Source organism: Camponotus vicinus, unplaced genomic scaffold, assembly GCF_025532165.1.
Source record: "Camponotus vicinus isolate PSW18456_S1 unplaced genomic scaffold, iyCamVici1.0 SCAF_5, whole genome shotgun sequence".
NCBI lineage: Eukaryota > Metazoa > Arthropoda > Insecta > Hymenoptera > Formicidae > Camponotus > Camponotus vicinus.
The window spans coordinates 6,915,682-6,938,353 of record NW_028141977.1 but is presented as its reverse complement, the minus strand read 5'-3'; the positions used below and the strand labels follow the sequence as shown (position 1 = coordinate 6,938,353).

Here is a 22,672-nt window from a genome sequence, read left to right as displayed (position 1 = left end):
CGACAATGCGACGATAATTACTCGGCGACTGCAAGCAGTTTTTTGTCATGGTAGGTTGCGGTAGGTTAAGGTACTACTGGCGTTATCGAACGCGATCATGTGTTCGATTGAAGAATGCGGTAAACATAATAAACATTTAACATATTAATATTATTACTATCATGAATGTGTGTGATATCCATACATCGTATGATATCTATTTAAAAATTAATTAGATTAAATAAGTGTTTTTAAAATATTTATTACTTTTACTATTATCATATAAAATATTAATAATAAATATTTATTTAACTATTTTATCTATTTATTTATTTATTTATCTATTTCACCTATTTATTTTTAACTATTTATTATCATTGATCGAAAATCGGTCATTGATAAAAACACATAGTTGTTTTTAAGAAAAAATATGTAATTTGCAATTAACAATTCCATATTTTTTCTTAAAAACAACTATGTGTTTTCTTTACACCAATTGATTCCTCTCCTTATTTTGTACGTAAAATTATTAAGGTAAGATAATCGAAAAATGAATATTTTACAAGATATTTTACGATTTATGTAAAATTAAGAAATTATTTCAAGCCTCATAACTCAAAAAGTACTTAACGAAAAGGTACTTAATTATAGTGTTTTGGAAAGCTCTCGAGATAAGCTACAAGAATGTGTAAAAATATATAGGGTGTTCCATTTAAAAAAATTGAAGTGACCTTCACGTAACCTTCAAATGACTCTTCAGTGTCAAACCAATGATACCATCTTATGGCCCCCTCCAAACCATAAAACTTTTGTCTGAAACATTTTTCTCTAAAATGCTTTGTTTCCGAAATAATTGCGTGCGTTAATTAAAATGGCTCACCCTGTATATATGATTAAAAAATGTGATTCCATATAATATTTTTTTGTTAATTCGATTATGTGTGAAAAAAACAAGTTGTGCTGCATAGATTGTATTTTCAAAAAAGTTACACACACATATACAGGGTGTTCGGAGATTTAATCGACAAATTTTCAGAGATTGTCGGAGGCACCATAAGAATCATTTTTTGCAAATGAACCGGGGAGTCGGAAACGTATCATTACATCGCTACGGCATACGGAGTGTTCGAAAGAGTCGGGACCTCGAAATATCACAAAAAATAGAAGTTTTACAAAAAATTGTTTCAAACAAAAGTTGTAGGGTGTAAAAAGGTCTATTTACTGGCGCCATGTGTTTGACCTTGGATGGCGTCGCCAAGGTCACGACAAGGCCACCTTGAATTTTTGAAATGGAACCCTCCACTTTTTATTGCATATTCTTGTAGCCCTTCTCGAGACCTTTTCAAAGCATTAATTTTACCAACTTTAAGTAAGCCGTTTCGAAGTTATCGAGCTTTTGATGGTAAGATGTCTCGCCCACGAAGGCAAGAGATCCAAACACAAATTCGATTCCCAGATTGGAAGATGATCTAGCCAACCATGGCAAGATCGGTGACTGATCCAGCCGATGAAGGCAGGATCGGTAGCTGATCCAGCCGATGAAGGCAAGATCGGTGCTTGATCCAGCCGATGAAGGCAAGATCGGTGGCTGATCCAGCCGATGAAGGCAAGATCGGTGCCTCATCCAGCCGATGAAAGCAAGATCGGTGCCTGATCCAGCCGATGAAGGCAAGATCGGTGGCTGATTCACCCTGGCAAAAATGAGACGTTTGTTTGGCGTTTACATGAACGTTTGTGGAAGTTCGTCGAGAGTTTAAAAACGATTAGTAAAGAGTTTGTAGAACAAAAATTGCAACACTGCAGCGTTTAAAAGACGTTTGTACGTTATAGCGTAAACGTAAACGTTTGAAATGTCTGAGTAAACTCTGTACACGAAGATGTATCAACGTTTACTGAACGTACTCTGAAAAATGTTACCTCAGCATTGTAAAACTTTCATGTAACATTATATAAAGAGTTTGTAGAACAAAAATTGCAACACTGCAGCGTTTGATAAGCATTCAAAACCCAACAGCGTTATGTAAATGCTCTTATAAAGTTTGAAAAGCATATAAACTCTCAGAAAACCCTCACTCAACGGTTGTTAACGCTTTATAAAGTTTCTTATTTTCGCCAGGGCAGCCGATGAAGGCAAGATCGGTGCCTGATCCAGCCGATGAAGGCAAGATCGGTGGCTGATCCAGAAAGAAATAATATCAGAAATCAGAAATAAAATACTTTATTTTCTAGATGATGATCGGATTTCAATCGGATACGTGCTTTAACAACAGTGCACAACAGTACTGTTTGGAATACAAACTCAAGTCTACAAAAAAATGAAGGTTTTTATTTACTCGAATGTCTGTAATAAAAAATGGCCCAAAATATCGTATGCATCGGTCAGTTATAAAAGTAGATCCACCATCATTTACCACTTCTACCTTCATTCGCGGATAATAATACGATAACTACAGTCATCGACTTATCAGGAAAAACTTTATAACTTCAATAACTTCGAAACGGCTTACTTAAAGTTGGTAAAATTAGTGTTTTGAAAAGGTCTCGAGAAGGGCTACAAGAATATACAATAAAAAGTAGAGGGTTCCATTTCAAAAATTCAAGGTGGCCTTGTCGTGACCTTGGCGACGCCATCCAAGGTCAAACACATGGCGTCAGTAAATAGACCTTTTTACACCCTACAACTTTTGTTTGAAACAAATTTTTGGAAAACTTCTATTTTTTGTGATATTTCGAGGTCCCGACTCTTTCGAACACTCCGTATGCCGTAGCGATGTAATGACACGTTTCCGACCCCAGGTTCATTTGAAAAAAATGATTCTTATGATGCCCCCGACAATCTCTGAAAATTCGTCGATTGAATTTCCGAACACCCTGTATATATTTATAATGCAAATACTAAAAAGATACTAAAACTTATTAATTTAAGTTCTATTAACACAATATGTATCGCATACTAAATTATAAATTGTTACTTCGTACAAACACACACATACACATACACTTAATTTTTAATTTATTGTTAGATACAATAATTTTATTCAACAGGCTTTTTATTTTAATAAAATATATCTTTCACATAAGTATAGGAAAATAACTGGTTGCATGACTCTAACTTTTCACATAAAATTATTTCGAAAAGAATGACAAAAAATGGGATTTCTTTAATTTTTTCCTATATGTAACAATGAAGCTATACTGTACAAATAAATGCTTGGATTAACTGATTTGGCCCTTAAATGCAAATATGCAAATTTAATAAATAAGACAGAACAGATAAAAGAACTTATACATATACATATACATATATATATATATATATATATATATATATATATATACATATACATATATATGTATGTGAATCGTATATTATGAGGTCACTTTCATTGAACAATTGTATATTATGTAGACCAAACGTCATTATGAGGATGGACCTCATAATATTTTATACGTAACGTATATTATGTCTACCGGGCCCCACAATTTTTTTCTGACTATTGTATATTATGAGTACCATTTTTATAATTATATAGAACGTATATTACGAGGACTTCTTAATTTTTGTGTTTTATATATTGCGGCCATCCAATCTAATTTGTTATAATTTACATATAAAAAATTTTATGGTTATTTACCATTTCATGCAATTTAATGCGCATGAAGAGATACATAAGAAAAAAATTTGGACAAACAATTTATAATACATTTTTACATCAGACATAAATAATTTAAATGGCTTGAAATAGCAATTTATGGAATAGTATCTTTTTGATAACTCGAAAAATTGTCGAGTGAAAAGGTTCTAATGCAAATCGATTTCTATTTTCGTTTTAATACAACACATTTCCTTTTTACAGTGCAATAGATAATGCGGAAAAATTTAAGGCAGGTGCACTGCTTTAAGGCCACTGTATAAAAAATTTTTAATCATAATCCGTTGTAAGATGACCAGCCAATCATAGTCAAGCATCCTTACTATACTTTGTGAGAATATTTGTCTGTGATTGGTCAATTTGCTGATCGACAAATTTTTTTAGAGTAGAAAAATGAATGGTTTACGAGATATATTATGCATCATTCTATTGCATTTTGACAAAAAATATAAAATATCTCGTAATATACTCATTTTTCGATAATCATCTTAATAATTTTTTATATAAAATAATGAGCTAAATTAATTAGTGCAAGAGAAACATACTCTTCTGATTAAAAAAAATTTTTAATTTGTATTGTGTAACTGCATATTGTTTTTAAATAACTATGTTTTCTTACATCAATTGATTTAAATCAATTTATTTCATTTTTAGGGATGATTACGATTTCTGAGACAATGATTTGATTATGGATTTTTGTTAAAGCAAAAACGAAACAATTTGGAGTAAAAAATCAAGAATGGTAAAAATTGCTATCATTTATAATTTCGAAGATTTAAACCTTTTATTGTTGCAACTATATACATTTAAGAAATATTTATTTTTTATTAAGAAATAACATATTTGATGTCGAAGTATAGAAACATAGTCCTCATTTTGCACTAAAAAGTGTTTTTTCAAAATATCAGAAAAATTACATTTTATTTAATAAACTTCTTTTGTCAATAACTTTTTAACAAATGAGCAACAATTAATCACAATATCTCGATCCTTTAAAAGTCTTGACATATGTCAAAGTCATTGACTTTTGAAGAGAGTAATGTTATGACGCTTTTCAAATATTACGACAAAAAAAGTTCATCTCCGAAACTATAGCGACTTTTACTATTCTTGAACTTTATTCCAAATAGTACACAAATAGTTAACAAAAATCTGTAGTCAAATTTGAATACCTTGGAAATCATAATATCACTATTCTGTGCAGAATGTTATTAAGATAAGATATTCGAAAAATGAATATATTATGTTTATATTTTTTATCAAAATGTTACAGAATGATGCATAAAATATCTTGTAAACCATTCATTTTTCAACACTTTCACTTTAACAATTTTTTACGCCAAATATTACAAGAAATCAACTTATGTAAAAAAATTATGGTAGTTCCATTTAAAAAAGTCAAAGTGATCTTAACATCTCAGAAATATCTTCTATAGATTCATTTATAGATAAATTGTTACTAATATATTATAGCTCTCTTGATATCGTACAATTTTTGCAATTACAATATTTTTTTAAAATAAATGTTTAAGATAGGCATGGAGAGCTGAAGATCATTATTAATAACGAGTTGTACAGATTAAAAAGACCAGTAGAAAACATTAATAGTTAAAACTTCAATTTAATAAAACAATGATGTTTAGACAATTTAAAAGCGGACGTTTCGACTTGTATTTAAGTCATCTTCAGCGCATATTATTCTCGGAAAGTATACAAATGTTGTACGCAATGAACATGTATATAAATTTATAAATCGCAGTAAAACGGCAGGGAGATCATCTTACGGTTAGACCCATGGAGGAAACAGACACTACAAATTTAGGTTAATAAGCCCAAATTTGTGTGGTTCTAATGGACGTTTGTCAACCACCAGATCATTAGCCGGACTAAAATTAAGTGCACTCGTATACAGTTGATTCAAGAAATTACATTAACATGAGACAATAACCGGTGAACAGAATTAAAATTAAAAATAATAAAATTAAATTAAATAAATACAAATTAAGAAATTGTTGCACTTATCAGTGATTTACATCAAATTAACAATGTAAAGTTTAATGAGTAAAGAGTAACTTACAATATCATGATGAATATGGATAATTTATATGTCATTGGAAAACTTTATGAACTATATACGAATACCAATCTAATAATCCTTTAAAAGCTATATGTTACTTCCTTCATCGAAGGTACAAATATAAATGATAGATAAACGATCATTATACTGGTATAAATTTTTCTGTGTATGACCTTAAGCATCGGGAAGTTTGTTTATTATTTCATTGTATATGTCAGGAAAGCATTCTGTGTCTGTTTGTGAATTTAAGCCGTTACGTTGTCGTTTACATGTATTATGATAAAAAGTCAATAGTGGGCCACACTGTTTACTAAAAAATGATAGACAAATATATTCCGGGATGTAGTTCAATATTTGTTGCGTAGTGGTATAGATATGATCATAATTATATTTAATGATTTTATATGAGTCACTAATTTCAATTTTTAATATCTTTTTTAAGAACTCCTTCCTAATCTTTTTAAAGTCATACACAGAATTACAATTTTTCAAGTTCAAATCAACTTTACCTAGTATGTTTTCGATATGTGATGGGAGAACATGATGATGTTGGCAGTTACGTAGAAATCTAATCCTTTGCTTATTTACAATAATATCTCTGCGAATTTTAATCCAAAATTTAAGCAATTTGAAGGGTTTAAGACCATAATGTAATTTAATGTAACTAAAAAGTTATTGCAGTAACGCATATTTTCAGCCTAGCGTATTAAAATTAAATTAGTAATAAAAGCTCTCTTAAATTAATAAAATAAATGATTAAGATAGGCATGGAGAGCTGAAGATCATTATTAATAACGAGTTGTACAGATTAAAAAGACCAGTAGAAAACATTAATAGTTAAAACTTCAATTTAATAAAACAATGATGTTTAGACAATTTAAAAGCGGACGTTTCGACTTGTATTTAAGTCATCTTCAGCGCATATTATTCTCGGAAAGTATACAAATGTTGTACGCAATGAACATGTATATAAATTTATAAATCGCAGTAAAACGGCAGGGAGATCATCTTACGGTTAGACCCATGGAGGAAACTGACACTACAAATTTAGGTTAATAAGCCCAAATTTGTGTGGTTCTAATGGACGTTTGTCAACCACCAGATCATTAGCCGGACTAAAATTAAGTGCACTCGTATACAGTTGATTCAAGAAATTACATTAACATGAGACAATAACCGGTGAACAGAATTAAAATTAAAAATAATAAAATTAAATTAAATAAATACAAATTAAGAAATTGTTGCACTTATCAGTGATTTACATCAAATTAACAATGTAAAGTTTAAAATTTGAAATTAGTGACTCATATAAAATCATTAAATATAATTATGATCATATCTATACCACTACGCAACAAATATTGAACTACATCCCGGAATATATTTGTCTATCATTTTTTAATAAACAGTGTGGCCCACTATTGACTTTTTATCATAATACATGTAAACAACAACGTAACGGCTTAAATTCACAAACAGACACAGAATGCTTTCCTGACATATACAATGAAATAATAAACAAACTTCCCGATGCTTAAGGTCATACACAGAAAAATTTATACCAGTATAATGATCGTTTATCTATCATTTATATTTGTACCTTCGATGAAGGAAGTAACATATAGCTTTTAAGGGATTATTAGATTGGTATTCGTATATAGTTCATAAAGTTTTCCAATGACATATAAATTATCCATATTCATCATGATATTGTAAGTTACTCTTTACTCATTAAACTTTACATTGTTAATTTGATGTAAATCACTGATAAGTGCAACAATTTCTTAATTTGTATTTATTTAATTTAATTTTATTATTTTTAATTTTAATTCTGTTCACCGGTTATTGTCTCATGTTAATGTAATTTCTTGAATCAACTGTATACGAGTGCACTTAATTTTAGTCCGGCTAATGATCTGGTGGTTGACAAACGTCCATTAGAACCACACAAATTTGGGCTTATTAACCTAAATTTGTAGTGTCCGTTTCCTCCATGGGTCTAACCGTAAGATGATCTCCCTGCCGTTTTACTGCGATTTATAAATTTATATACATGTTCATTGCGTACAACATTTGTATACTTTCCGAGAATAATATGCGCTGAAGATGACTTAAATACAAGTCGAAACGTCCGCTTTTAAATTGTCTAAACATCATTGTTTTATTAAATTGAAGTTTTAACTATTAATGTTTTCTATTGGTCTTTTTAATCTGTACAACTCGTTATTAATAATGATCTTCAGCTCTCCATGCCTATCTTAATCATTTATTTTATTAATTTAAGAGAGCTTTTATTACTAATTTAATATTTTTTTATCTCTAAAAATAGTGGAGATATTTCAGATGAATAGAGTTACTGGGACATGTTATATACAGAGTGTTTCAGACCAATTGTACACTCCTTTTATTTATGGAAAACTTCCGGAAATATCGGACACCAAAGGCAACTCAAAAATTTTTTTGGTAAACATGTTTGTTCCAAATTCCTAATACCATCCCTTTTCAAAATAAAAGGAATGGACAAATGGTCTGAAACACCCTGTACATTGTATATCATATATGTATGCAAGGTGTCGCAGACCACCCGTATCAGCCGAATATCTCAAAAACTGAGCGCGGCAGACAAAAATATTTCAGACAAAAGTTGTAAGGTTTCAAGTAACGCATTACATGGTGATATCAGTATGACCTTGATGAGTGTTGTCAAGGTCACGTAAAGGTCACCTTGAATTCTGTAAATGGAAACTCCAATTTTTTATTGCATATTCTTGTAGCTTATCTCGAGAGCTTTCCAAAACACTATAAGAAAATATTTTTCCCTTAAGTACTTATTGAGTTATAAGGCTTGAACTAATTTCTTAATTTTACATAAACCGTAAAATATCTTGTAAAATATTCATTTTTCGATTATCTTACCTTAATACTTTTATGTAGAAAATAATGAGAGGAATCAATTGGTGTAAAGAAAACACATAGTTGTTTTTAAGAAAAAATATGGAATTGTTAATTGCAAATTACATATTTTTTCTTCGAAACAACTATGTGTTTTCTTTACACCAATTGATTCCTCTCATTATTTTGTACATAAAAGTATTAAGGTAAGATAATCGAAAAATGAATATTTTACAAGATATTTTACGGTTTATGTAAAATTAAGAAATTATTTCAAGCCTCATAACTCAAAAAGTACTTAACGAAAAGGTACTTAATTATAGTGTTTTGGAAAGCTCTCGAGATAAGCTACAAGAATATGCAATAATATATAGGATGTTCCATTTAAGAAATTTAAGGTGACCTTTATGTGACCTTCAAATGACTGTTCAAGGTCAAACCAATGTTACTATCTTATGGCCCCCTCAAAACTATACAACTTTTGTCCGAAACTTTTTTTCATAATTTCCATATTTTTCGAGATATTTGCCTGGGGCGATTAAAATGAAACACCCTGTATATGAGTATCATATATGAGTATCATACGAAATGTACATTACAAAGATTTCTTAATTTTTGTGTTTTATATACTGCAATGTCCATCCAATCTAATTTGTTATAATTTGCATATGATAAAATTTAATTTAATACATGAAAAAAATATTAGGAATAGATTTTAATTGACGATTTATGCACATTTCTATATCAGACGTAAATAATTTAAATGGCGATTTCTGGAATTGTATCTTTTTGATAACTTGATAAATTCTCGTTTGAAAAGATTTTAACGTGAATCATTATCTGCTATCGTTTTATTGCAAAACACATGTCCGTCTTTTTGTAGTGTGATAGATCGATATGTATTAAAATAAAATGTTTTTTAATTTATACCTAAAGAGCTTGAAATCCTCATTTGTGCGATAGTATTTTTTCGATAATTTTAAAAATTGCACAAATATAAATAATTTTTGAGAACCATATTAATTATAAAATAAATATATTTGATTATCATCTTTATAGGAAGTTCATATTTATAATATTTCGTATTTATAAATTATTCTACATGACTAAAAGATTATTTGATTAAATTTTTACATAAATATTGCATAAGTTTTGTCGTTTAGTAATAACTTTTAAAGCTTTTAGATATTAATTATAATCTTTTTTATTATATTGTATAAAATGTAAAAAATTATTTTCAAATTTATAAGAATGATTGCGTAAAAAAAATTTCTTAATTTTTGATTTCTTAAATTATTACTTTAAATAATTTATAACAGTGATCGTAATTTCTTAAATTATTTCTTTGCTGTAATGCTTTCAATTTTTATAACATTTATAATAAAATTTACGTTAATAAAAAGATAAAGTATAAAAAGTAAATCGATGAGTTTAAAATAAATAAAAAGAAGTAATTTTTTTGGAATATATTGTTTTTTACCATTAGCACTGACAAGACACTATTAAAGACCGACATAAATATTTGAATAAGAAGACAGCTTTTTACTTTAAATGCGAATATCTCTCTGCGAAAAATCATCGCATCGAAATGAAAAAAGCATTTCAAAGAGGAAACTGTACTATCATATGCTTTTTCCTATTGAGCTGCGACATTTGACTCACGCCATGTACCGTGACAAACTCGGACCATTATTTTTCAATTTTGAATGCCTCTCGTTTTGTCAGCTATTTTCAATAAATTTATCTCACTAAATTATTCTCTCTAACATTGAAATGAATTGATTCTTAAAGTAAAGATTCCAAGTTTCTCATTTTCATTTATTATAGACCTTCCTATCTTTATTATTTACGAAGTTATCGTCATTTGAAATTTCATGATTTTTTCTCAAATTTTAAATGTGTCGCTTTTTTTTGTCGTGAGTGTATATAATATTGTAAATATGTAACATTGTAATATTAAATATGTGATGTTGTTTAGGTTTAGGTTAGTCTAAATCAGAAATATTTTTTAATAGAAATATAATGCTTCATCTTTATTTTTAAATATTATAAGTACACAAATCTGTGTGTCTTTTATAAAATGTGTGCAGAAATTTTTTAATGGATAAATTCCTTATCACACATGAAAGTTTCGATATATTGCAAACAAGAAACTAATTATCGTTGATTGTTGAAGAAAAGAAAAGATTATTTAAAATTATTTATAATTAATTGTACATATATACAACATTATATGTATAATGTAAAATGTAATGCTTAAGCAGTTACATTATTCTACAAATAATATGGAATTACGGACTTAATGTAAAACCTGAAATAATATAAATGCGTGAAACAGATTTTATGTAATTGTGAAAATGTCATAGGTATAAATTAAAAATACTACAACATAATATTTTTCTTTACAATTCGTCTAACAATTATAGTAACTCTTGTATAAATCTTGTAAGTCTTGTAATTGCAAATAATATACAGGGTGTCAGGGCAATCTCTTCCCAAAAAAAAATCTTGTAGCTTACCACGAGAGCTTTTTAAAACACCATAATAAAGTATTTTTTCATCGAGTACTTTTCGAGTTATGAGGTTTGAAATAATTTCTTAATTTTTACATAAACCATAAAATATCTAGTAAAATATACATACATATATGAAACGTATATTGTGAGAACACTTTCATTGAATAATTGTATATTATGTAGACCAAGCGTCATGAGAACCTAATAATATTTTATATGTAAAGTATATTATGTTGACCTTACAATTTATTTATCGAGTTTTGTATATTATGAGTACCATTTCGAGGATTTTTTAATTTTTGTATTTTACATATTGCATCCAATCTAATTTGTTATAATTTACATATGATAAAATTTGATAATTATTTTTTTCGTACAATTTAATATATCAAGAGATATTACGTAGGAATAGATTTTAACACACAATTTATACACATTTCTACATCAAACGTAAATAATTTAAATGGCTTAAAATAACGATTTCTAGAATTGTATCATTTTGATAACCTGACAAATTGTCGTTTGAAAAGATTTTAATGCCAATCATTACAGGCGAAATTTACTTTTAATAGAAATAAGAACTGGAATAGTGATTTCTAACATAATTTTCGACGCTAAATCTGAATCTGGCCATAGAATTGTTCTAGTACGTCAGGATTTCGAGATTTTCCTAATCTAAAAATGCAAAAATGCCGTTTTCGATTATAAAATCTATAAAATCTATATAAAAATCTATAACTATAAAATCTATAGCAATTTTTTATTAGCATTAGCATCAATTTTATTATAAAGTACTAATATTTACCTTCAAAATCAATTTTGGTTTTTCCCGCTCTGACTTTTTTCCCTGATACCAAATTGAAATTTAAGAATTTTTTAAAGCGTGGGAGTACATTTAATTCACATTATACAAAGAGTACCTACATTTATGTATTTACTTACAGTAATTTAATACGTTCAATGAAAATGAACAGTGTTTTTTTATATAATTATGTAGTTCAGTCTTACCCTAGTTGTCTCTTTACACTCATTTTATCATTTAAGACAAAAACCTAAACTATTCTCTCTAAACTAATATACTCTAAACTAATTTTGCAACTGAATTTGGATTGAATTACATAATCATATGAAAAAATACTGATGTACAATGTAAATTGAATGTACTCTTATACTTTGAAAAATCTTAAAATTCAATTTGTTATCTCTCAACGAAAAAAGTCGTCCATCGACAATCAAAAATGGATTTGAAAGGTGAAGACTAATACTATACGATGTCATTGGTATAAATATTTTAAAAAATGAGATTTTTCCAAATATAAATTTAATAATTTTCCATAGATAAATTTACAAAATTTGTTAAAATAACCATTTTCGAATTTAACGACAAATTACTCAGAAACCTGACGTGCTGGGGAAATTCTGTGGCCAGATTCGTTTTCAGCGTCAAAAAATCTATCAGATTCATCTATTCTGCTTTTTATAACTGACTCTCGCAAACTTATGTTATCTGCCATCGCTTTATTGCAAAACACATGCCCGCCTCTTTGCAGTATGATAAATTAATATATATTAACCCATTCAGACCCTATGTACATAATTATGCACAAAAACTTTAAAATCATGTGAAATAGTTATTTTTTAGAATTAGTTTCCCTGCGATCTCTCGGTGGACTAAATAATAATAAAAATAATAATAAAAAAATAATAATAAATAATAATAAAATAATAATAATAATAATAATAATAATATATAATTTTTTACATTACCAGAAAAAATTCAGGTCTGAATGGGTTAAAGTAAAATGTTTTTTAGTTTCCTACTAAAAAAAAATTCTTATAAAGATAAAAAAATACGCCTATATCAAGAAAACTATGCCAATTTAGCTCTAAACTACAAGGGTTAAGATCAAAATGACATATAAAATTCAGACGTATTCGAATCGTATTCATACGCTTAGTTTCAAACTATTTTCTAAAATACAAAATGTAAAATACAAATTGTATTCTCTACATAGTGTGGTAAAAATATATGAATAAAGAAAAAATACAACTCGAGCACATCAAAATTTTGAAAAATAACTACAATGGGTATAATGAGAATATTATTGAGCTTCACAATAAACGATATATATATGTTTTTATTTTTGATAATATTCCACTTTTAATAATATATATTTAGATAATTTTGTAATCAGAAACACTAATTTGTATTAAAGATACTATGTATACATAGAAGATTTTAAATTATAACCTATATTTTATTTTATAATGAAAGAAAGTATTGGTCCTCAGTATATACGATCACTATGTAAAAACAAAAATGCTTAATAACTTCGAAATAATAATATACATATATAAAATTTTATTGGGCTTCCGATTCCGGAGAGTGTGTGAGTGACAGGTATGAGAGTGTGCGGTCAGTGAATTGCGAGAGAGTAGCGGTTAGAGTGAGAGGAGAATCTGAGAGTGTGGCGTAGGCTGCGAGGAAGAAAGAGAGGAGTGGCGAAGGAGAAAGTGGAGGGAAGGGGAGTGAAAGTTGAAGAGAAAATACAAAGGGAAAGAGGCAGTGAGGTTAGGAGTTAGGGTGGCACGTGGCGACGGGAGTGTAGAACAAGGGTGCAGAGAGTAGAAGGCAGGTGTAGAGTCACTAGGAAAGACACTAGGGAAGGTGCTGTCGGCGGGGACAGCGCGCTCAGGCCATAGAGTCTGTAAGAAGCAAGGTAGGATAGCGGAAGATAGTTCTAGGTAGTAATAGGATTTGAATAGTGAGGAACGGAAAAGAGATGGAGAACGACAGTAGAGAGGGAAAGTTAAAAGAGGGTGAGGAGAGAAGGTCGGCAGGGGAAGAGGGAAAGAAAAAAGTAGGAAGGCCAAAGAAGATAGAGGAGCTGGGCAAGGAAAGGAGAGGTAGTACAGGATGTATTGAGGACTTCTTGAAGAGGAAAAGGGAGGGGTCAGGAGATGAGGAAAAGGAGGAAGATGAGTGGACGTTTAGGAGGAGTAGAAGGTCGGAGAGATTGCGGGAAGAGGGGAGTGGTTGGAGAAGGAGGAAATAGGTAAAATGATAAATGAGATGGGGGAAAAAATGATGGAGAGATTTTGTGAGGAGTTTAGGAATTTGAGGCTAGAGATATTACAAAGGGATAAGGAGTGGAGAGAGGAAAAGAAGGAGATAGGGCATAAAATTGAGACCATGGAAAGAAAAATAAAAGAGTTAGAAACCAGATTGGGGGAAAGGGAGAAAATAGCAGAGGGAGTGGGGGTGGGGAGGATAAGAGAATGCGTAGGCCTGGATGAAGTGACAGTAGATAAGATGAAGGGAATTGGTAGGAAGATAGAACTAAAGGAAAGAGAGGAAAGGAGGAACAACATAGTGATTCGTAGATTGGAGGAGGGAACAGGAGATCTGGAGGTGAGAGTGATGAAAGTGTTTGAGGCAATAGGGGCGGAGGTAGAGATTAAGTGGATTAGGAGGATTAGGGGGAAGGAGGGCGGGGAGGGGGAAATGGTAGTGGTAAGACTAGGGAGCAGGGAGCAGAAGAGGCAGGTGATGGAGAAAAAGAAGGAACTAAAGGGGAAAAAGATCAGAATAAAAGATGATCTAACATGGGGTGAGAGAAGGATGAAATGGAGAATTGGGGAAATAGCGGAGGAAGAAAGGAAAAAAGGCAATAGAGTATGGACAGGGTACGGAAAAATCAGAATTAATGAGTGTTGGTGGAGATGGGACGAAGAGGAGGGCAGGCTTAGAAACTGGAAGGGGGAGTTAAGAGGAGAAGAAATGGATAAGGGGAAAGGAGAGGCAGTGAATGGGGAGATGAAGATGTAAGAATAGGATATGAGGGGGAGAATAGAGATGGAGGGGGAAGGAAAACGAAGAAGAAAGAGAGGGAAAAGGATAGGGGAGAGGGGGAAAGAAAAGGTGAGGGAGGGAGGAAAGTGGGTAGAGGAAAAGAGGGGTGGAGAGTAGGCTTCTGGAATGTAGCGGGGGTAAGGAATAAGGAGGAAAGGTTTTGGAAAGAAATTAAGAGATGGGAGGTAGTTGTGATGGTGGAAACTTGGGTTGATGGGAAAGATTGGGACAGGGTAAAGCGGATGTTACCAAAAGGTTATAGGTGAGAGAGACAATTAGCGAAGAAAAGGAGTAAAAAAGGAAGACCGATGGGGGGGATAATTATTGGAGTAAAAGAGGAGGGGGGAGTAACCTCGGTTATCGAAGTAGAGGAAAAAGAGGAGGGGGTGTTGGCAGTAGAGGCATGGGTGGGCGAAGAAAGATGGAGGATAGTAGGAGTGTATGTGAAGGGAGATATGAAGGAAAAGCTAGAAGCGATGGAGGGATGGCTGGAGGAGCAAGAGGATAGTAAATGGACAATAATAGGGGGTGACTTTAACGCGAGGACGGGGAGGTTGGGAGGAGGTATAGAAGAGGGAGAGGAGGAAGGAATAGTAAGAAAATCAAAAGATGGGAAGGTTAATGAAGAAGGAAGGAAATTGATAGGGGGACTAGAAAAGAGGGGATGGGGAATCCTGAACGGAACGGTAGAAGGGGACGAAGAGGGGGAATTTACATATACGGGGGGAAGGGGAGAATCAGTGATTGATTATGTGGTAGGGGAGGAAAAGATAAGGAAAAGGGTGGTGAGGATGGAAGTGGGGGACAGCGTGGAGTCGGATCATCATCCATTGGTAGTATTTTTGGAAAAGAAAGGAGGAAGGGCAAAGGAGAGAGAGTGGGGAAGTAAAGAAAGAAGGGGTGGGAGATGGACAATAAGAGGAGGGGAAAAAATAAGAGAGGAGGTAGACTGGGAACTAATGGGTGACAAGGGCGTTGATGAAGAGTTGGAAAGGAAGATAGGGAAGATAGGAGAGAAATTGAAGGAGGGGGAAAGAGAAAGTGGGAGGAGGAAAAGGGCAGGATGGTGGGATGAAGAATGTGAGGGTAAAAGGAGAGAAGTGAGGAGAACATTAAGAGAGTGGAGGAAAAGGGGTGGGGAGGGGGAAAGGTATAGGAAGGAGAGAGCGGAATACAAGTTGTTATGTAAAAGGAAAAGAGGGGAGGAAAACGAGAGATGGATTAAGGAGGCGCAGGAAGTAAGGACGGAAGGGGAGGTATGGGGGATAGTTAATAAGGAGAGGAAAAGGAGAAAGGGGATCAACGAGGGGATAGAAGGGAAAGAATGGAGAGAGTACTTTATGAAGTTGTTAGGAGGGGTAAAAGGTAGAGTGTTAAAAGGAGGGAAGGGAAGGAGGGCAGAGGATGGAGAAGAGGATCTGAGAAGAGGTGAGGTAAGGTATGTTTTGGAGAAGTTGAAAAAGGGGAAGGCGGCGGGGGCGGATGGGGTGCCAAACGAGGTATGGAAGTGTGGGGGAGAAAGGATAGAGGAGTGGATCTGGGGTTTCTGTAACAGGGTCTGGAAGGGAGAAGGCTGGCCGGAGCAGTGGAAGGATGGAATAATTGTTCCTTTAGTGAAAAAGGGGGCAGGAGTGAAGGTAGAGGACTATAGAGGGGTAACGTTGATGCCAACGCTGTACAAAGTGTATGTGGGAGTGTTAACAGAGAGGTTGAAGGAAGAGATGGAGGAAAAAGACATGGTGCCACAGAATCAGACAGGTTTTAGAAAGGGGATGGGTGTAATAGACAATATTTATGTTTTGAATTTTTTGGTGAATAGGCAGTTAAAGCGGAAAGGTGGAATGGTGGTTGCGACGTTTGTGGATCTAAAGGCGGCGTTTGACTCGGTGGACAGGGAGGTGTTAATGGAAGCAATGAAGGGGAGAGGGGTTAGGGAAGGATTAAGGAGTAGGATAGAAGAGGTGTATAGGGAGACAAGGAGTAGAGTGAAGGTAGGAGAGAAAATAGGAGAGAATTTTGGACAGCAAGAGGAGTGAGGCAGGGATGTCCAATGAGTCCGTATTTATTCAACCTAGTTTTAGCGGATGTGGAGGAGGTGTTGAGAAGGGGAGGATGGGGTGGGGTGAAACTAGGAGAGGAAAAAATATATTGTCTGGCATATGCGGATGACATGGTGCTGTTGTCAGAAAATGAAGAGGGGATGGCACACATGTTAGGGAAATTAGAGGGGTATATGGATAGGAAAAGGTTAGAGGTGAATGTGGGGAAAACGAAAGTTATGAGGTTTAGGAAAGGAGGAGGGAGGAGGAAGGCGGCAAAGTGGAGATGGAAGGGGAAAGAGATAGAGGAGGTGAAGGAATTCACATATTTAGGATATAAGATGCAAAGGTACGGAGGACAGGAGGAGCACGTGACAGGGTAAGGAAGGCAGGGGCGGTGATAAGACAGGTGTGGGGGATAGGTAAAAGGAGGTTTACGGGCGATTGGAAAAGAAGAATTTGGCTGTGTGAGAGGTTGGTAGGAACGGTAATGGAGTTCGGTGCAGAAATATGGGGGTGGAGGGAATGGAAAGAGGTGGAGGCAATGCAGGAAAGATGGATTAGGTGGACGTTAGTGGATTGGTGCACACCGGGGTATATGGTAAGGGAGGAGACTGGGAAGGAGAAGTTTAGGATAGGGACAGGGAAAAGGGCAGTAGGGTTTGAAAAGAAACTGGAAGAAGGGAGAGGCGGAGGCCTAGCGAGGAGATGTTTTGAGGAAATAAAGAGGAAGATACGAGAGGGAGGGGAAATGACAGGGTGGGAAGAGGAGAGGAGGAAATTTTTTGAGGACAGGGGAAAAGAAGTGAAAGGGATGGAGGAGAAAAGAGGGAGGGGAGAAGAAGTATATGATGGGTGGGAACAGAGGGACAGAGAGATGCAAAAGGAGGAAAGCTGGGAAAAGATTAGAGATTCAAGGTACAATAGATGGTATGGGGAGGTGAAGGAAGAGGGAATACCAGCATATCTGGAAAAGGGATGGGGGGAGAGTAGATGGAGGAGGGTGATAAGATTTAGGTTGAATAACGAGATGAGAGGGGCGAGATATTGGGAATCGGAAGAAAGAAGGAAGTGTAGGCGGTGTGGAGGGGGTGAGGAGACAGGGGAACATGTACTGGGAGAATGCAGAGGAGGAGGAAAAGAGGGGAATTGGTGGGAAAGAATGGAAGAGATCTTGAGTCAGGATGGGGAAGGGGAATGGTGGATGAGGGAGATAGAGAGTGAAAGAGAGGAGAGGGGGGAGTGTGGAGGAGAGGTGGAAGGAGAGGGTGTGGTGAATGGAGGGGTGTATGTGGAGTGAAGGAGAATATGCGGAGTATGTGGAATCGGAAGTCGAAAAGTTAGGGATAGATCTCTCTCTCTCTTGGTTAGGTTAGATAGGGTAGTTTGTAAGATAGAATGTGAGGCAGACGTAAGCCGAGGGTAGTTATAAGCTAGTAGTAAGAAAAGAGAGCGGTTGTTGGACAGGCGGTGTCTTCTCTGCGCGGCGAATCACAGCATAGGTGCTTGGTTGATGCTGTATGCTCGTGATTATTTTTATTTTTATTTTTATTTTATTTTTAGTTTAATTTTGATTTATTTTTATTTTTCTCCGTTTTCCTTTATCTTTATTTTCACTTTGGTTTATTGTATTATATTGTATTTATTTTTATTTTTATTTTTACTGTTATTTTTTATTTTATATTATATTTTCTTGTGATTTCCTTTCTGTTTATTTCTGTTTATTTTGGTTTGCGTGATTTTGTACTCTTTTGCTGCGAAAGGTGTGTAAGAGGTTCGGGTACGCTCCTCGAAAAAGCGCCTTCAATCCCCAAGGGGACGAATAAAGATATCAATCAATCAATAAAAAATTTTATTGATATACTTATCTACATATTGATGTATATCTATGTATACAAAAAAATATATGTGTTAGTGTCGGTCCTCATAATATACGGTTCACATACATATATATATATACATATGTATGTATGTATGTATGTATGTATATATATATATATATATATATATATATATATATACAGGGTGATTCTAAATAACTTTATGCTTTTGCAAAAACATAATCTTGACCGAATTCTAAGACGATTTTTCCTTTGGCAAAATTTCGTCCGAAGCTTAGTTTTTGAATTATTAAAGGAAGTAGTTAACGTATGACGGGTCGAATACAAGAGGCAGGCAAGGGTGGCGCGATTCATCGTCAGACGCGGGTGCTTACGCGGGGCGCCTGCTGCGATCAGCTGGTCGCTATACACATACAGACACACATGCGAACACATACATTCTCGCTCTGTCTGTCTGTCTGTCTGTCTCTCTCTCTCTCTCTCTTATTCGCTCACTCACCTGTAATTTTTTTTTTTTTTTTACGAGAGAGGGGAAAATGCATTTTATGCATACCCACCGGTCGATCCAGTGAGTTAATGTGGGACTCGAGTACCAAGTCGAATTACCAACTCGGTACTCCCTACCCACTAAAATATTTATTACTTTTACTATTATCATATAAAATATTAATATTAAATATTTATTTAAGATAATAGTAAAAGTATTGTAGCTTATCTCGAGAGCTTTCCAAAACACTATAATTAAGTACCTTTTCGTTAAGTACTTTTTGAGTTATGAGGCTTGAAATAATTTCTTAATTTTACATAAACCGTAAAATATCTTGCAAAATATTCATTTTTCGATTATCTTATCTTAATACTTTTATGTACAAAATAATGAGAGGAATCAATTGGTGTAAAGAAAACACATAGTTGTTTATAAGAAAAAATATGGAATTGTTAATTGCAAATTACATATTTTTTCTTCAAAACAACTATGTGTTTTCTTTACACCAGTTGATTCCTCTCATTATTTTGTACGTAAAAGTATTAAGGTAAGATAATCGAAAAATGAATATTTTACAAGATATTTTACGGTTTATGTAAAATTAAGAAATTATTTCAAGCCTCATAACTCAAAAAGTACTTAAGGAAAAGATACTTAATTATAGTGTTTTGGAAAGCTCTCGAGATAAGCTACAAGAATATGCAATGACAAATAGTAGGTTCCATTTAAGAAATTGAAGGTGACCTTCATGTGACCTTCAAATAACTCTTCAAGGTCAAACCAATGATACCATCTTATGGCCCCCTCGAAACCATAAAACTTTTGTCTGAAACATTTTTCTCTAAAATGCTTTGTTTCCGAAATAATTGCATGCGTTAATTAAAATGGCTCACCCTGTATATATATAAAGCTATTGCTTATTTTAATTATATTAACTTTGAATTAAAATAATTAAAAAACATTCTGATTCTAAAGCAGAAGCTAAAATTGATATTATGCTAGATATGTACATCAATGTTATTACTTATTATATTTATTTGTGTTAATAAACAATAAAAGATTAACGTTAAATTATTTAATAATATTCAATAGATTTGTAGAATTGTATATGTATATATATATATATATATATATATATATATATATGTATACATATACAATTCTACAAATCTATTGAATATATTTATTATTGAATATTATTAAATAATTTAATGTTAATCTTTTATTGTTTATTAACACAAAGAAATATAATAAATAATAACATTGATGTACATATCTAGCATAATATCAATTTTAGCTTCTGCTTTAGAATCAGAATGTTTATATATACAGGGTGATTCTAAATAACTTTATGCTTTTGCAAAAACATAATCTTGACCGAATTCTAAGACGATTTTTCCTTTGACAAAACTTCGTCCGAAGCTTAGTTTTTGAATTATTAAAGGAAGTAGTTAACATATGACGGGTCGAATACAAGAGGCAGGCAAGAGGGTGGCGCGATTCACCGTCAGACGCGGGTGCTTACGCGGGGCGCCTGCTGCGATCAGCTGGTCGCTATACACATACAGACACACATGCGAACACATACATTCTCTCTCTGTCTGTCTGTCTGTCTGTCTCTCTCTCTCTCTCTCTCATTCGCTCACTCACCTGTAATTTTTTTTTTTTTTTTTACGAGAGAGGGGAAAATGCATTTTATGCATATCCACCGGTCGATCCAGTGAGTTATGTGGGACTCGAGTACCAAGTCGAATTACCAACTCGGTACTCCCTACCCACTAAAATATTTATTACTTTTATTTATTACTATTATCATATAAAATATTAATATTAAATATTTATTTAAGATAATAGTAAAAGTAATAAATATTTTAAAAAGACATTTAATCTAATTAATTTTTAAATAGATATCATACGATGTATGGATATCACACACATTCATGATAATAATAATATTAATATGTTAAATGTTTATTATGTTTACCGCATTCTTCAATCGAACACATGATCGCGTTCGATAGCGCCAGTAGTACCTTAACCTACCGCAACCTACCATGACAAAAAACTGCTTGCAGTCGCCGAGTAATTATCGTCGCATTGTCGCGTCGTTGCGTCGTGTAGTAACGTGTGCGCGCGTGTTTCTTTCATCGAGTGATTTTTAATCGCCAACAGTTATTATTCGACAGTGATTAATAGTGATTAGTGATAGAGTCATTAGTAAATTTCTCGTCTCATCGAGTGAGTAAATAAATGTGATTACGTTAAAGTTTATAAAAGAATACAGTTCATGAAAGAAGAAAAACTTTCAGTTAATAATTTATTGTGGATTTCTTGTCTTTTGCAACGTGATATCTACGTTAAATTTGAGAACGTACGATCTATCGGAAAATTCATTTCTTCTTCAAGCAATTACAGCAATACATCAAAAGTCATCGAACAAGGTAATGATAACTATTTTTTGACGTTATGTGAAAACAGATCTCGGGAAGTCAGAGGGACAGTGTGTCAAAGGAAATTCGTGAAAAGAGAGGGGTTTTTAGTGGGTAGGGAGTACCGAGTTGGTAATTCGACTTGGTACTCGAGTCCCACATTAACTCACTGGATCGACCGGTGGGTATGCATAAAATGCATTTTCCCCTCTCTCGTAAAAAAAAAAAAAAAATTACGGTGAGTGAGCGAATAAGAGAGAGAGAGAGAGAGAGACAGATAGACAGACAGACAGAGCGAGAATGTATGTGTTCGCATGTGTGTCTGTATGTGTATAGCGACCAGCTGATCGCAGCAGGCGCCCCGCGTAAGCACCCGCGTCTGACGATGAATCGCGCCACCCTTGCCTGCCTCTTGTATTCGACCCGTCATACGTTAACTACTTCCTTTAATAATTCAAAAACTAAGCTTCGGACGAAATTTTGCCAAAGGAAAAATCGTCTTAGAATTCGGTCAAGATTATGTTTTTGCAAAAGCATAAAGTTATTTAGAATCACCCTGTATATAAAAACATTCTGATTCTAAAGCAGAAGCTAAAATTGATATTATGCTAGATATGTACATCAATGTTATTACTTATTATATTTATTTGTGTTAATAAACAATAAAAGATTAACGTTAAATTATTTAATAATATTCAATAATAAATATATTCAATAGATTTGTAGAATTGTATATGTATACATATATATATATATATATATATATATATATACATATACAATTCTACAAATCTATTGAATATTATTAAATAATTTAACGTTAATCTTTTATTGTTTATTAACACAAATAAATATAATAAGTAATAACATTGATGTATATATCTAGCATAATATCAATTTTAGCTT

At 32.9% G+C, this 22,672-nt stretch overlaps 1 protein-coding gene across 1 annotated transcript in view; it reads right to left on the bottom strand.

The window, feature by feature from the left end:
- The window catches only part of LOC145972363 (uncharacterized), a 72,446-nt gene extending 60,298 nt beyond the window's left edge, over window positions 1-12,148 (bottom strand). Inside the window, exons 1-2 of the mRNA XM_083100921.1 lie at window positions 12,126-12,148; window positions 1,340-1,670 (exon numbers count right to left, since the gene is read on the bottom strand). Coding sequence (XP_082957047.1) covers window positions 1,340-1,670; window positions 12,126-12,148 — 354 coding nt within the window. The remainder of the gene's footprint in view (window positions 1-1,339; window positions 1,671-12,125) is intronic.
- Window positions 12,149-22,672: the final 10,524 nt, after the last annotated feature.